The sequence below is a fragment of the Diadema antillarum genome, unplaced genomic scaffold (genome assembly GCF_040938485.1).
Source record: "Diadema antillarum isolate AM-2024a unplaced genomic scaffold, OU_Dant_1.0 scf00000180, whole genome shotgun sequence".
Classification (NCBI taxonomy): domain Eukaryota; kingdom Metazoa; phylum Echinodermata; class Echinoidea; order Diadematoida; family Diadematidae; genus Diadema; species Diadema antillarum.
Genome location: NW_027271069.1, coordinates 2,570,001 through 2,587,812, shown reverse-complemented (window position 1 = coordinate 2,587,812; position 17,812 = coordinate 2,570,001). Strand labels below are relative to the sequence as shown.

At 37.4% G+C, this 17,812-nt stretch overlaps 1 protein-coding gene across 1 annotated transcript; it reads left to right on the top strand.

Annotated features, from left to right (window-relative positions):
* The first annotated feature begins 3,396 nt into the window (after nt 1-3,396).
* On the top strand, nt 3,397-7,309 carry LOC139723086 (large ribosomal subunit protein mL53-like). The gene is made up of 3 exons (XM_071634355.1): nt 3,397-3,491; nt 5,675-5,787; nt 7,178-7,309. Exons 1-3 carry the CDS (start codon nt 3,397-3,399, stop codon nt 7,288-7,290), a joined length of 321 nt encoding a protein of 106 aa, XP_071490456.1. The 3' UTR covers nt 7,291-7,309.
* Nucleotides 7,310-17,812: the final 10,503 nt, after the last annotated feature.

The window sequence follows — 17,812 nt, the reverse complement described above, 5'->3', positions numbered from 1 at the left end:
TTAGTTACATTAACACAGAAAAAAAAAATCTAATGACAGGAAGGATAGAAAGACAACGTAAAACAGGAGGATTCAACTAAACAGATACATTAAATACAATAATGGAGATTGATAGATGAAAGGAACACTGCAAAAAGTCTGGTGTTAAATAGTGAACACCGAGCTGGTGTTAAATTTTCGGTGCTCATTTCTGGTGTTAAATTAACACCTCCGGGAGTCATTTCCAAATTTTAAACTGTTTTTTTTTAAGAGTTTCTTAGTAACTGCACTTCTTGCAGATTTTTGATTTAAACAAGACGATCAAGAATTTTTCATTAAAATACTAGATTTTTGAAGAAATGTGAAAATAAATTTATACCACAGTAACACCAGCTGGTGTGGTCTCTTATTGAAGCTGGACGGGTGTTAAACCATTGATATTAACACCAACAAATATCAAATCAACACCATGTGGTGTCATTTTTGAATTAAAGGTAAGGTAAACCCCAAGAGCAATGTGGATTGAGTGAAAGCAGCAGCATTAGTAGAACACATCAGTGAAAGTTTGAGGAAAATCGGACAATCGATGCAAAAGTTATGAATTTTTAAAGTTTTGACGTTGGAACCGCTGGATGAGGAGACTACTAGAGGTTATGACGTATGAGTGGACAACAACACCAAGAAAATATAAAGAAAATTCTGCAAGAATCCATTTTTTCATGAAAATTACAAATTCCATCAACTTGATATTGACATATGTTAAGGGTAGCAATTATTCCCCCTGCTTTCTGAAAGCGCGTGGTCCATTCCTCTTTCATAATTCTAGAAAAGTGAATTTTTGTTGAATTTCCTTTATATTTTCTTTGTATTGTTGTCCACTCATACGTCATATCCTCTAGTAGTCTCCTCATCCAGCGGTTCCAACACCAAAACTTTAAAAATTCATAACTTTTGCATCGATTGTCCGATTTTCCTCAAACTTTCACTGATGTGTTCTACTAATGTTGCTGCTTTCACTCAATCCACATTGTTCTTTGGGTTTACCTTCCCTTTAACACCAGTACAGTGTCAAAATAACACCAGGTACAGTGTCAAATTAACACCACGAAGTGTCAGGTGAACACTTTTCAACACCATCACAGTGCATTTTCAACACCTGTTGGTGTGGTCCTTTATTGAAGTTTGATCGGTGTTAGATTTAACACCCGTGGTGTTAAATCTAACACCGATGTTTTTACAGTGAATAATAAAAAAAGGAAAAAGATCTATCTGGTGGAGAGGTCAGGAGGCACAAAGCTATTACAGAAATGAATATTTTGGAAAACTATACTGACCACGAACAGCGCATCCCATGAGAGATAAGCAAAATAAAACATTCCAAAAGGTGCCTCACGTGAAACATAACAAAGGAATATTTAAAGTTCTGACACCAAAAAAAATATGATTTTTCAGTTTCTTTTTTAGCAGATTGAAATTCTTTCTTCTTTTTTTTTTGGCGTAGAATTCTTCATATTCCTATCTACTAATTCCATGCACCTACACATAATTATATATTATATTATTATCTTTACCTTTTTATACTTCTTCCATTATTATTTTTTCCCTGAGTCTCTGCCCAGAGTGACTCATACGAGGGTTTGCTATTTTCCCTCACATATAGTTCGTAGTGCGATACAATAAACAATGTTAGTGGACGATACATCCTAACTCCCTCTATTGACAGACTTCGGAAAGGGAGCAATAACTTTCGTTTTCATTCATTCCTCATGGGATTGACTTGGATTGAAAGAAGGTCAGTACATGCTGTTTCTTTCTATTGTTTACATTATAATTACTTCTTTCATTGAAAACGGCAGTTCCATACAAGTCACTCCAGCTGAGCATTGCCGGACAAAGAGGATGTGAGATGAAGAAAAATATTCTAACCATGCATATTGCGACATAAAATCACGAGTATCACTAATCAATTTACTTCGAGATAAGCACGAATAAGTTACAGTAATCATACTGTTTCATTATACTGCAATTAGACTTGTGTAAAATAGTAGATGTCAAAGTGACTTTTAGAATGTTATCATTTTCAAAGTTTCTCAGACAGTTATTTTGTCAGTTTCACGTATGCGACGATACAGTTGAAGAGTTTGTTTGCAAAAACCAATAAGTCCATATTTGTCAAATAGAGATATTTGCAATTAAAGGTCAAGAAATATAAAGAGAATAATAAGAAACTGTTTGCTTCTTTTGATCATAACTTCAAAAATGTACCTTGATATGTAGTGACCAATATATCATTTAAAAGGTATTATTTTGTACTTTATGACAAAGACCGTACTTCAAAATCTTCAAAAATGGACTTATCGGTTTTTGCAAACAAACTCTTCACTTGCAGGTAATAAATTATATTTTATAAACCGAGAACCCATTTGACTGAAATCATGAAGAATCCTATACAGCCATGGCCGTTTTGTTTTCTGCTTGCAGTTTCCAAAGATTCGTGACCCTCATATCTTTTTACAGTTCCCTACTTTTTCTTACTCTTCATCTTAGCAAATAGATACATTTTTAAAAAATGAAGCAAACTTAAAACTGATCGGTTTTTTTTTTTTGTGTGTGTGTGTGTGTGTCTGCATGGGTGCACGCCACGAGACCGACATCTACGAATTATAAGGGGGGGGGGGGGTCATTAAATCCTTGATTATATTCTTTTTCTGATAAACTATTTTAAACTATTAAAATCCTTGCATCTGATTGGCTGCAAACAAATTAATTATGTCAGAAAAAATATCTGACAAAATGATGTATAAGATTTCCGTGACAAAATAATGGTTGTGGTAAAAAAAAAAGGAAAAAGAAAAAACGAAAAAGAAAAGTTTTATTTCCTTTTTCATAAGCATGCACGCAATTAATGTCATAGAAAAATGAAGTGATATAAAAACAAAATAAAGATATGACAGAATGAATATATTCTGCTTATCTGATGGTCTGACCTTATGTTTCCATAATGCATTTTGGATTTATTCTAATTTCTTTGTTTAATCTGGTACGTATTCCTTCAAGTCTATATCTATAGGCGAGGAGAGATAATCTACAATGGACAAATATAAATTAGGGTCTATAGGCATGCAGCATCCACTTTTCCTAATACCAATAAAATGGGTAGGTCACCTCCTTGTGATCATCAATATCTTATAGAGTGCTTAGAAATAATTTTCAAAGGGCCATAGAATGGTTATGAAGGATTACTAGCAGGCCTTCAAGTATACAATAATGTCTCTACGAGACTATGAGGCCCCAGTCCCCCCCCCCCCCCCCGAAAAACAAAAAACGAAAAACAAAAAACAAAAAACAAAAATGTGCCTACACCACACTCGGCGCGAGAGGGCTCACATTGTAGTCCTGTTGTGATCCATGATCAAAATGGCAGCCCCCTTGGCAGAACTTATGACACTTCGATTCGTAAAGCAAGTGACCGTTGAATTCTGTCCATGGGAACGCAATGTCCAATCAGCTAGGTAAGAAATAACGTGGCAACCTTTGATGCTTCTATGGCGTTGAAATCTGTGGGGTTTACGTGATAATGGACGTTACGTCGTTAGCATCATCATCGTACAAATATTCAATGAGAGTTCTAAAAATTATAGTCCCACGCCTTACAATTAGTGTTACCACTAAAGTTCCAGTGTCGTGATAACCCTCGGCCTCGCCTCGTCGTAGAATTTTGTAGTAAGCAAAATCTCCCTCCATGTGATTGGTATTGACTGACCACAGCAGGCTTGCTAGAAAAGAATTCCCTGTCTGTGAATATGGTGCATTGAGGCATACATGAACATGATGAATGCTGAAACTTTGTTACATTGACACAGAAAAAAAAGAAAGCTCAATTTAATGAAAGGAAGGAGAAAAAGACAGCGTAAAACGGAAGGATATACAATGTAGGTCTACAAAGTGTAAGTGGACTGACATAATATACGTACGTATGTAGACGCCTAATATTTAGAGAGAGATAGATGAAGGGAGTGAGAGATACATAAAAAAAAAAAAAATGAGGGAAAGATGGTGGAGCTATTTTTGGAGGTCAAAGGGGACATTTAGTAAAAAAGACCTGCCAGAAAAAAGTGTAGGGTCTATTTGAATTTTAACTATTATGCAGACCACGAACAGTGCATCGCGTAACAGATTGGCAATATAAAACATGTTCATTGATGCCTCACGTGTAACATCAAAAGGAATATTCTTAAAGTTATGATTAAAAAAATAATCTGATTTTTTAATCATTTTTAAAAATCAAACCTGTTGTACTTGTAGTGAGGTAAAATGAAATCTTTTCAGATAAAGCTTCTACTTCCCCTGTGCGATCACATTTGAAGATTCTCCAGCTCGATGCGAGGCAAATTGCGTGTTGGACATCACTTGTTACCACAGTGCAGTCCGTCCACCGAGCACTGCATGTGTGTGTGCACACATGTACATGTACATGTATGAACATACACAAAATGTGCTAGAGAATGCACTGTATGTATCATCATGATGTAGCACGTGTTAGGCAATCTGATGATGCAATTGGCTCTTTACTAGGAAATTCCCGATCTTCTTCACACGCACTCACATAATGTACAATGTACTTACAGTTTGTATGTAGATTACAACATGCATCACACAGAGCATGCATTAAACAGAAACATGTTTGAACCGCCCAAATACAACACACACTTACCAGAACCACATTCATGTGCCGGTTCACAAACGATCAGGACACAATCACATGCAACCTGTTTACCAAAAATGTGAACATTCAGTAAGAAACACATTCTATATCGTATTTCATTGGTGAAAAACATCTTTTCACAGGTGAGTGATTCTCTCACACACATTTCCAGGTTATTAGTATCAATTGAAATTTTATCTGTAATCCCACATGTACAAATTAGTGTCTTTATGATATGCTTTTTTATGTTTACTGATATAACAAGATACATGTATCTGCTAAAATAAGGAAAATTGCTCGGTCCCTATCTTCTCGGTCAATCAAGTTTCCTTGTACTAGAAATCTATGACCTTTCATTTTCATTGTATATTTGACATCATACAATTGCAATCCAATGTCATGCCATATGTTGATACCCAGTATCCAAATACTTGTGTATCTTTCAACAGGATGGATGTGTCTTCTTACAATGTATTGGCCAAATTAAAATTCTTATAATTGGATGATGTTCATGTCACTGCTTTTTAATGGAAGGTGCAAGTCTGTATTGGAAATGGAATTGTGTGTAACGAAACGGAGTTGGATTAGGAAAGCATAAAGAAATCCACTTCCCTAGCTGTGAAGGGCAGAATTTGCTACAGTGGCAGGATTAGTATGGCTTTGCCTTCTGTCATTCGCACTGTATTGCATGCAGAGAATAAAGTAAAAATATCTTTCAAGGAGAATGCATGTTCCAGATCAAAGTTTACATGATCAGTCTGAGGCAACAATCACTTCAAATTACAGCAGACAATTTTCCTGCTATCATGCTGCAATGTGTTACATAGTCATGAATGCATTTTTAATAATATGACACATCTACGTACATGTACAAAATTGTGTCATATTAGTAGTACAGTAATTCGTAGTGTTCAGGCAGCTAGAAAAGGGTTGACTGTGTGACTGTTTTCTTTTTTTGTTTGTTTGTTTTTTCACTTTGTTTGGATATAGGCAATTCCTGTCTTACCTCGGTAACAGTACGATGAGGAGGACCAATCCAAAGTGCATCATAAAAACAAATGTGAAACATGACGGCACTCCACCAACTGTCCATGTCAACTTTGGTAAGTGTGCAAGACCGTGTTGGACTAAGTACAGTATGTCTTATGAGAATACAGACAATTAATAGTTTAATGTAACTTACTTCGATTTATTCAATTTTTTTTTTTAAACTGAATTCTATGTAGGCTATGGAAATGCCTACATACTTGTTAATACCAGCACAGTCTTGAGGAAACTTTTTTTTCCCCTTTTCCATGTGATTTTGGCATTTGTTATTGAACTGTGTAGGCATGATTTGCCTTCACTGTTGGACAAAGTTATTCCGTGAGGGGCTGGGATGGGGGGGGGGGGGGGGGAATCATCGTTTCTGTGGAGTAATTATGAGGTGGGGAAACGGCTGTCTGTCATGGCCATAGCAGGGGAGCACGCAGGATCTTTCAAAAGGGGATGATCACTGTAGGCATGATGATGTGATTTTTGCTAAAATTGTTTTCTCTCCTTTAGAGAAGCCTGTTACACTGATTTTTTCTACGTCATGCGTGACTCATCCTGATAATGATATAGAAGAGGGGAAAATGTTGCAGACAGAGGAGGAGAAGATACCTTTGTTGTTATTTATCAGCAACACAATTACACATTACTATGCCATTGTATTCCAGTTCGTCAATAAGTGTATAGGAAAGTGTATGTTTGTATGCGTGTTTAAAAACATGTCTGTGTGTGTGTGTGTGTTGTAGCGTGTTTTTATTCAACTTTTCTGGCGTAATATCTTACCATTTTCATGATTACAATGCTATATTTTGTCACGTAATGAGGTTAAATCATTTTGGGAATTGTGAATCTTATTTCAGTTGTGGATAAACAAACCTTAGTTCATTTTTGGGATTACATTGTACTGTACTATCCTTTGGAAAAGTGAACCTTTTTTCCATTTTAGGAATAACAAACCTTTGGAACAAGAACCATCGGAATAACACACCTTGTTTCATTTTCAAATTAACGAAATATTAGTTTACGCACATAATTGAAATATTTTACAATTAACATGAAAAGTTAAACAGATGTATGCTGGACATCAAGCAGAAGAATCAACACACACACATGTACACACACAGATGATAGTGATGATGATAAAAGATCATGTAATTGCGCTTAGTGCAGCAACTCTGAGTGTTTATAACATTATTTCACCCCTTGTGTACCGCAAAAAAAAAAACTCAAACAAAAAACAAACAAACAAACAAACAAACAAAAAACAAAACAAAACCGAGATTTTCCCTTTTAATGCCTATGAGACAAATGCGCATGAATTTCACACACACCTATGGACAGGAAATTAATAATGCATCCACTGGGTTGGGATCAGTATGATGCTGTTAGTGATTACACACTTTCTTTTGACTGTTGATTTTTTGCACATTCTCTACTTTCTTCTCTTCCATGCTATTGTAGCGGACGGTCAGAACCTACTCTTCAAGACGTCCCATCTCACCCTATCGGAGCTGGCCCAGAAGTTTGCCGAGGTCAATGAGGTCAAGCTGAAAGAAGAAGCGGCCGCCAGCTAGCACCGTGCAGAGTCTCCATCTACAACATTTGTATCTCCGTCTGTGATCGAACTTTTTTTTTGATTCATTCATTTATATTATCATTATCATTTTTTTTTTTTTTTTGTGGGGCGGGGCGGAGAGGTTGGAGGAAGAAGGACGTGAGTTAGCCAGGATTACATTCAATCGATCTCCCTGACACGTGGCATCATGGACAGTGAAGTACAGTGTATGTTGTAAACGCAGGTGGAGATACGACTATTTGGTCACTGCTCGTAAACTGTTAGGTATCACATCCTTCTGCCTCATTCTGCAGATGATTGGGATGGTTACGACTCAATGGTGCACTTCTTCCGCTTTAATCATGTTTCCTTCGAGAGGTGAAAGAAACGAACTATCACATGTCTTGCCCATGAGACAGAGTTTATTCATGATAAAGGAAAGTTTTAATACTGACCTATTTACAGTGCGCATCAGGCAGAGTTTACGCTTTGTAATGGTCAGGGTTCCATCGACGTAGTGACCAACACACATACATGTGAAAGCCCGGACAGCATTTGCGATAATGTACGTTGTATATTTTGTGCATAGACATCTGCCGATATAGTGATTGATTTGACACGCATTGCAGATATAAAACTATAATGGTCTGCAACAGAGTAGGACCCTCATGCACAAACCGTTTTCTTTTCTTTGTTTATTTTTTGTTCTATTTTTTTAAACAGTTTTATGTAGTGCAATTGTGAACAATGGCCAAATACACTGCGCTATGAAGGGATTTCCCAATCAAATTGACTTGTAGTATCTAACAGTGCGCTCCCGTCATAACGATATTCCACTTACAACGAAGACAAAAATTCAGGCCACAACATTATCCACTCTGTGTATTCTTATTATTTATTTGTTGGGTTATAAAGAAATTTCGATATAATGAAAGAAAAATGGTGGTCTCGAGGACTTTGTTATAATGAGAGTCCAATGTATGGATGGCTGGAGAGAGAACTAATGGTAAGCGAAACAGCCAAGGGTAATAACCATCAACCCTTGACGGTTTTCATCAGTTGTAATGACCCTCTTTTTTTATGCAACTGGCCTATTTACTCTTCAGACTAATTACACATATATGGATATGTGATACAGTCTATTTTGAACGTTATTGTCGTTGATGTACAGGTTATTAAAAATCATGGGTTTTACTTGATTCTTGTTTTTACTTCTTACGACTTTGTGCTTTCATTGAACAACTTTTGAACCTAGGTCAAAGAGGTATCTTTCACCTATTTTTAGTCGACACCGCGTACCCGTGACACCTGAATGGAAAAACCAAAACAAACTTTGTGTGCCCAAAAGAGAACATTTAATTTTGATATTGGAACCTGTGATGAGCTTCGTGAAATTGAGTTCTAGATTCCGATAAAGCAGTGAGCACGAAATGAAGAAACCTACATTTCATGCAGTACATTTAATAAATTGTACATAAAATATTTGTCATGTACACAATAATGTGTTTGGCCTGTGTAGGCCTACTGCATGCTGAGTCATGTAATGTACTTTTTGTTGTGCTATTACAGTGTCCTTGACTTGAGCCTGTATTACAATAAGGAATTAAAAGAATAAAATGTGAAATGGAAATGAGGGAAAATGATTTTTTTTTCTCCATTTTTTCAATCTGAATGTAGTGCGCGCAGATAATGAAAGTGATGCACTAGTACGTCGTAATTCATGCAAGTTTAAATGTTTTTGTTGTGGCAGTTATACAGATGTTGTCACACCAACTGTTACATTTTCTTTCTTCTTCGTAACCGTACATACGATGTTTTGTTAGACAAACAGTTGGTGGAGGACGTAACTAGCTGCAATGAATTAGGACGAATTGTATGTCGCATGACGAAATTCCTTTTCATGGAAAGTGAGCCGTGCTTCCTTTCTTCTTAAATTTGTATAAGCTATGAAAGTACAATGTGTGAGTGTGTGTGTGCGTGTGTGTGTGTGTTTGCACGTGTGTGTCTGTTTGTGTATGTATCTCGTACAAAAAACAAAAACAAAAACAAAGCAATTGAGAGAAATAACAGTCTTTTCGATCAATTCTTCTTGCACCATAAACAAATTGTGAACATGTCGGTTTTCTCCCGCTGCAGCAGCAATCAAAAGAAAGAAAGAAACAAACAAACAACCAAACAAGCTAAAAAAACTATCAAAGAAAATGAAGATAGTAGTGAAACAGAAGAAGAGGAGGAAGAGGAAGAAGAAGAAGATGGTGATGATGATGATGATGATGATGATGATGATTAAGGAGGAGAATGACAAGGTCGATAACCTGAACGATATCCTCCCCCCCCCCCCCCCCCCTTTCTGTGCGAGGGGATTTGGACAATGTGTACAATGCTTTGGGTTTTTTTGTACTGTACCACGTCTTGCCACGCTAAGCACGCAAAAGGTTAAAGGGATGTACAGTACAGTTTTGGTTGATTGAGATGGGGCTTCGGGTTCCGAACATTTTGTGATTGTTTTTCTTTTTTGAGATATCGAGAAACCTGTTATGTAAAAGAGCATAATAATTCTAAAAGGAATTCAGAGTTTATTCAATGAAAATTGATTTTGAAATGGCTGAGATATCTCAAACAATGCGATTGAAATAAGATTTTTTTTTTTTTTTTTTTTTTAACAAATGTACTTTGTTTTGGGATATCTCGGCCATTTCTAAACGGAGTTTGAGTTCCTCGAAGAATTGCACGTTCTTTAACATTTCATAAAGTGGTTTCTAAAGTATCTCGCAAAAAGTTGCAACAAATACAGTACTATACCTTTCCTTTAAGAAGAAGAATACACGTACACCACAAGCTGTTATCAGGGAGGTGAGAGGAGTCTCACCTCCCTGCTGTTATTCACCTTACGTTCACAGAATGCGCTCGTTCAAGAGAAATAATTACAGAATATAGGTCAACTCTGGTGGAACGTAATACAAAACGTGAAGATATCTGTTCTGTGTCCTCGTTTCGAGATTCTTTTCCTTTTCGCATATCAACAGGAAATATGATTTCTTAAAAAAGAGTGAGCAAATTGTATTATTTCCTCTCCCTCTCCCTCTCTCTTTCTCTCTCCCCCTCTCTCTCTCTCTCTCTCTCCCTCTCTCTGTGCCTCTTTTCTGTCTGTCTGTCTGCCTGTCTGTCTATTTATCTCTCTGTTTCTCCATCTCCCCACGCCCCCCCCCCCCCTCCCATCCTCTCTGAAGAAATGGATCTAAACAATCACCCGAAGGCCACGTGGTAAGTGCGCTTTTCGCTCTGAGGTTCCACTACTGGTGATCCGTTCACGGTGCTACTTTCGCTGCTCAGCTCTTTCATTACTGTTGGTCCTTTCCTATAAATGACTATCCCCCTCTCTCTAACTGTCTTTCTCTCTCTCTCTCTCTCTCTCTCTCCCTCCCTCCCTCTCTCTCTCTCTCTTTCCATAAACAGTATCTTTCTCTTTCTTTGCTTCTGTCTCTTACTACTGCTTCATGACTCTGCTTCATGTGGGTGATAATGGCGCCTGCACTTAATACACGGGATTTAGTGCCAAATCCTTCTTGGCAGTCTCTTCGGCGGCTGAATGTTATCAATTACGCCTAAGCTTCTTGACATGAAATAAACTGAGTTTAGCCATGGGCGAGATGCCAGAATTTTTGCTAATTCCCCAACATTCTCACAGAGTATATCTAATCACGAAACAATATGAAACTTTTTTTTTCCACAAAACTACAGCAACAACACACAAACCAATTATTGGAAAAGGAGATTAATGGGATTTTTATCATGAATTGATGCCACATTGAAAGTACAGTACGTTTTATCTTTAAGTAATGTTGAGGAACAGAGAGGGAGAGATAGAATGAGTGAGGGTGAAAGAAGGAGCGAGAGGGAGAGAGAGGAGGGATTGGAATCAAATTTAAACCTTTCTTCAACACAGTTTTTAGAATTACCCTTTAGGAAGTGAAAAAAAAAACGTACAAAGGAAATACCCAACACAACAATAGGGACCAAGAATATCAAAGAACTACATTTTGAAGATAAGAACGGGTGTGTGTGTGCGAGAGAGAGAGGGGGTTTGGAAACAAAGTTGAACCTTTCTTCATACACTTTGTTCAGAATAATAATTCAGGAAGATTAAAAAAAAACCCGACATAAAAACGAAACACCTAATAAAACAGTAGGCCCTAGAATACACTGTATCACAGAACTATATTTTGAAGAAAAAAAATCGTTGTTGGTTTTCGTCGCGATGCCGGAAATGCACACCGCTTCTCGCGCTATCTGAACTTAAACGAAAGCTTTAACTTTACAAGGACCTGATCTGACGTCTGTTAGTACTGAAACTCACGAAGACGGCTTTGGTTTCAATATCCTCTTCCGGACCGCTCTAGATTTTGAAGAATCAAATTAGTTCCGATATCTGACACGGAGGTAAGGGATACCGGAAGCTGGACAAATAAACCCTATCTTTTTTTTTTCTGTTCTCTCTGTCGTTGACACACCGGTCAAGATATGGCCACGATATAATCGGCATGGTCTCCGCATGAAGCTAATTTGTGGGGCGAGCTGTAACCACGAGATTGGCGTGTTCGTTGTCTTGTTTGATTATATGCACGCGCAATGCTGGCCCAGAACGTATATCGAGTGTGTTGTCATAAGCAGTATAGTCGACCACCTGCCTTGTACAGTATAAGATCAGTCTGTCTGGCTGTGTGTGTGTGTGTGTGTGTGTGTGTGTGTGTGTGTGTGTGTGTGTGTGTGTGTGTGTGTGTGTGTGTGTGTGTGTGCGTGCCTGTGTGGGCACATGGTTTCTGCTTTGGTTTGACCGCTAGTTCTCTGAATTTCATTCTTTGTTAGTTCAGGCCATACATAGTACTGTACAATGTAATACACTAACTTATGTATGTATGTATGTATGTATGCATACATGAAAGTATGTATTTATTGATTAGTTAATTCATTTATTTACCGATTTATTTATGTATGTATTTATGTATGTATGTATTTATTTATTTATTTATCTATTCACTTAACTATTTGATTATCTATTATTTTTAGTTTTTTGTGGAAATATATTATTGAGTATCTATGTTTATGTCTATAGCTATATCTATTTCTATTTCTATTGTCCATCTATTTATCTCTATACCTACCTATCTGACTACCTTCCTACCTACTATCTGTCTATCTATGTATCTATCTATCTATCTATCTTTCTTTCTTTCTATCTATCTCTTTCTCTTTCTCTGAAATACACATGTACTGTTCTGCCATTTAAAGGTATGTTCTATACCTCCCAGAAGGTCTCTATCCCTGCCCACAGTAGCTGCAAGTCAAGAACATGCTAGATTAGACGTCTTTCCTCGGAACCTGTGGCGCCATGGTACATGTATTCAGATACCCGTGGAAAGAAATGCCGAGTTAAGAGACGAAACCGCGACCATCAATTCCCTTGAACATGCACAAAGGGGGAAACACATGGGGATAAAGAAAGAAAGGAAAAACTAATAGGCGGGAAACACACGTCCACCACACGTACGTGACTGGATTATCAGAGATGTTTTAATTCCCCCTCACCTTGTACAGTCCTCTCCAATATCCAACCACAAGCACATACGTCAAGCAGGTTGACCATCTTAAGAAAAGACAGAAAAAATCAACAAAACAGACGACTGCCACTAGTCATGCTTGCATCAGCAAAGCCTAACAAAATCCATGTACCCCCTTATGGTTCTAATGATATAAGACTATTATCACTTATTTTGGGGCTTTCTGTTTTTGTCTCTTTTTTGTGTGTCTCCACGTCATCAATATTTTCAACAAAAAAAAAAAAATGCAAGGTGTTTTGCGTGTGCATGGCGATCGAATTCCACCACAACGGGGGTAAAAGAAGTCAACCACTCGTAAGGTATTCCATACCGTTGATCTCACTCCCTGGGCACTGTGTTATGCTGGGTGTTCGAGCCTCTGGACAATGACTCCCGAGTTCGGATCTTGCTTGGTGCAAATACTCCTTTTACAATTTTTAACTAATTTTACTCATGACGCCAGTGTCTAGGTCAAGGTGATACACCTAAAGGAACCGCGCATGTTATCACTTGCTGGTTGATTTTGACTTTAGATTCGATGGCTTGACACAGTAACAAAGTAAGGCATATTACCCAACTCCTGATCAGCATCTGATTATAAGTATCGAGAGTCATGATGATACTCTAGAAATTAAAATACATGTATTATCATTAATCATCAAATTACCCCATCAAGAAACGAGAAAAAAATTACAAGTCAAGGGTCAACTGAAACGGTATGCTAATAACCATAAATACAATGCCCTGTGTAATCTTCAGACATGAAGTATAAGCGTTTTGAATGTTCTGTGTTTGAGACGTGACCCTAACGTCTGGATAAACTATCGAAAAGCTCTTTTTTTGGACAAATAATTTCTTCTAGTGGGCACTACACGCTTATATCGTTTGGTGTACTGAACTTCATAAACTGGATGAACTGTGAAAATCCAAGTACACACTGGATGACAAATTACGTTCAGAGAAGAGGCATTCAACTCTGGCACTTCACTCTTGATAAATTCGGATCGTTTCAGCATCTTAAAATTGCCATTTGAGGGAAGATCTGTTTGATATTGCAAAAAGCCAATATATCAATTGTCAAAATTGCAAAACTGCGTAACATATCGTGACACTATCTCTCCCTCTCTCTCTCTCTCTCTCTCTCTCTCTCTCTCTCTCTGTTTCTCTCGCTGTATCTCTCCCATATACTCTCCGTCTGTCCGTCTGGTTGTCTATCTGTCTGTCGATCTTTCTTTTCCTATCTTTTTTTTTTCTCCAGTTGTTGCTGCAGTTTTAATACATGAGAATTGTGAAGCTGTGCAGTATTGGAATATGCAACCAGAACGTGCAAAGTGACGGCCTCTTCGATATCCAATCCATTCGGTTTATACGAAAAGAAAATAAAGGCAGAAATAATGATGAAAGACAAACAGAACAAAAACAGGACGTGAAGAAATAAAGACAGAAATGGATCAAGGGGTGGGAAGGGGGGGGGGGGGGAGGAAGAGACCAAGAAAGGGCCACATACCCTGCGTCACAGCCGCCCCTTGTGTTTGCCCCGTGAGACGTATCTTTCGAAGATGAGGACGAACTGAGCAGAAAACAACCTTTTTATTCCCCACTCTTGAGAGTAGGTATTTAGGTGCCTCTTCTTAACACCACTTAGACAAAGTAGCAACTCGTCTGCTTTGTTTGTTCCGGCTTGGTTGTGTTCCCATCGTCTGTTTTTCATTTGGTAAAGATCTCCGCTATACAGAGTATGCCCCCAAAATACGAAGTAATCACACTTATGTACCGCAGGGAGTTTCCAGTATCATCCCTTCTTGAGGCATATATATTTTTGTTTTCTGTTTCCCTTCTTTTCTTTCTGTCATTAAGATTGATTCTCCACTTTGTAGTCTCTGTCATATCGCCACTAACAGTTTCTTTTGAAATCATTCTTACCAGCTACTGAATGTGACTTTATTTATTTTCCCATATAAATTCTATATTCTGAAATCAGAAGTTATTTGACGGTTTGGCTTGATGGACATAAAGTGTGTGTGTGTGTGTGTGTGTGTGTGTGTGTGTGTGTGTTTATTAGAAGTTTCTTATAGTATCAGTGTAACAGGTGCATTTTATCGGCGTCACCTCATCTGAGTAAAACTTTAAGTCATATCATCTATCTGACCAATGGCTTCTTAACTCTTGATGATTAAGCATTTAGTGCGACTAAATACATATTTTCATAAAGAGATCTTCATGTATTCTTGATATAAATTAATATCTTAAAACATCGTTGAAAAATAAGTATCTTTTAAGCTGCTCTTGTAAATGAGTTGTTATAAAGAAATTTGTGTATACCCACTACACTTACTTTGATATCCCGAACATCTTAAAAAAACAAGAAAAAGAAGAAAATGAAGGGTACTTTTGCCCCTGCTCTTAGAAATATTTTGTAAATCGAATCCCTCATCAAAGCATGCGTTTGAATGTACAATCATGCTTAACCGGCCTAAAACGGAAGACCGTGCATATTCATGTTCGGTGATTTGGATAAACGGCAAAAGTTAAAACATTACATTCTTTATCAATAAATCTGTAAAGGGTTCGATTGATACATATTTAAAAACAAATGCAATTCACATAGAATTAATGAGGTACATAGATGGAAGGTGATGTTCGTAATTCCGAAGGATCGTAAAACTGAATATGAAATACTCTCTACAAAAATCAGAGTGAAAATCTTCACTATCGAAGAAGTGAATATTTCACTCAAAATTTACTACAATTTCACTCGAAACTCACTCTTTTCTGTTATTCACTCCTTCAAGAGTGAAGATTTACACTCTTCTTTTTTTAGAGAGTACGGTTCGTTATTCCGAAACACCTAAAATTTTCTTTGCCTAAATAGGTGCGTTAATCCGAAAATGAAAAATGGGTTCGTTCATCTGAATGTTTATTTTGTTGCGTCATTCAGAAAGTTCGCTTTTCCGAAGGTTCGATAATCCGAAGTGAAAAAAAAAAAATAGTTATTCCGAGGGTTCAATAATCCAAAAATAAAATGGGGTTCCTCATTCCGAAGGTTCGTTAAATTCCAAAGGCGCGTGAATCCGAAAACGAAATAAAGTTCGTTAATCCGAAAACAAACAGACGGTGCGTACCAATGAACCACTGGAATAAGAACATTAATTTTTTTTTTTCGGATTCAAACGAGCCTTTGTAGTAACGAACCTTCGGAATAACGGACCTTCGGAATAGTGAACTGTTACCATAAATGAATACCGTCTTGGAATATGATTAGATGTACAAGCATGTGATTGTTCATTGCAAAAAAGTATTAACACAAAATTCCAAGATCAGGTGAAACACCAGCAGTTATGTCATGAATACATTGATGTAGCAAATGAAAAAGACAAAGATGCTCAAGTAGTAAAACATCTACAGCTGTATATGAAAAAGTGAGCTGTAACTAGAGAATCTTGTCTTAGCATTAAAAAGTACTTCTTGCAAGAGTTCACAGGTACATATCACAACTTTCTGATCAATTATGAAAAAAAAAATAATCTGATAAAGTTTGCAATCTTACACACGGGCGTCCTGACACGCGGAACAGCATCAAGAACAAAAACACAATACACAATATGCAAAATACAAATTGAAATACATAATACATTCACATACTCCCATGCATGAGCCTGTCTCAGGAGACTGAACAAATTCACCAACTTGAATGTAAAAATATACCTACATATCCTTTTACAGTCCCACGCGGAAAGTAAAACGTAGCACTGTCAAAACATAAATTTCAGAACAATGCTGCGCATCAAATCCACTCGGCGTACGCGCGGGAACACTGTCATCAATCTCGTCTGAAACGCAGTAGGGAGAGGAAACAAGGAACTGAACACGGTTTAACCCTTTTTGTGTTTTGAGTGCGGATCGGCATGGAAAGTCCCATAGAGTTGTACATTGTCCAAAGTGACTGGCACGGCAAGGGTTTAGGAGAGCAGTGATTGATACAGTCAACTCTGTGGCGTGTCCTATCTTAATCTGACGTGGACATCCGTATATCAACTCTTCCTCAAATTACCCGAGCTCAAAATATAATGCGGTTAGATTATGGCACTTAATCGATGAATCTCGAATTGTATCTCTAATCAATAAATCTACACCTTTACATCGGACTTGACTCATATTATCTTGTCACAGTTGACGTGGATCGACTTATGAACTGATGATTGATGAAAAACGCATTATCCAAAGTGAACGTTTGATTTCAGCTGTATGGTTATCTTTTCCATAATTTGTCATTGTCAGCATATGATACAAATTCTATCGGATATGAGGTAAACGGAACTAGCAACTTCAAATATTAGCCTTGCTGCCATCATGTAGGTTTGATATATCATGTTATAAGGCATAATGCCGATGCGCCAAATTGGTTACGCGGTGTTGTTAGCACCTTTACCTTTAGGTTGTTGTTGTTGTTTTTTTTTTTCATTCGGAGCAACATATTTTATCCCGTGTTTCTGTTTAACTTCGTTGTTGTTTTATTCCTCTCTTTTTTTTCAGATGGAAACCAAATCCCTAAGCAGAGGCACAGGTAATTACCATTCCATTTTAAACTTTTATGGCTTGATTTATGTACATCAATAAGATGAAAATAAAATTGTATACAGCAGCTAATCATTTTACCGATATTTATTAAAGAAAAATGCCGCCAGACATCTCCAAGATAATGTTGCCCCCACCGCAAAAAAAAGCAACAAACAGACCGTATTCATGTTGCATTTTAATATCAATCATCGTAAAACCCACTCGGCACACAACTTGGGTTTCATGCATGGTATGATTTAATCATGACTATTCCATAACAACAACAAGAACAAGCTGTCTTCCTTGCGTTTCCATGGTTACAGTGGACATTCCACGTTTTTCTCCTCTCTGTCTTTGAGTCTTTCTGCGCCAACGAGTCAAATGTGC

What these genes read in the sequence shown, in the direction of transcription:
- LOC139723086 (XM_071634355.1), top strand. Translation starts at nt 3,397, where the DNA reads ATGGCAGCCCCCTTGGCAGAACTTATGACACTTCGATTCGTAAAGCAA. An exon ending in CGCAATGTCCAATCAGCTAG is followed by an intron (nt 3,492 to 5,674) that starts GTAAGAAATAAC and finishes GTTTGGATATAG; the next exon opens with GCAATTCCTGTCTTACCTCG. An exon ending in AACTGTCCATGTCAACTTTG is followed by an intron (nt 5,788 to 7,177) that starts GTAAGTGTGCAA and finishes ATGCTATTGTAG; the next exon opens with CGGACGGTCAGAACCTACTC.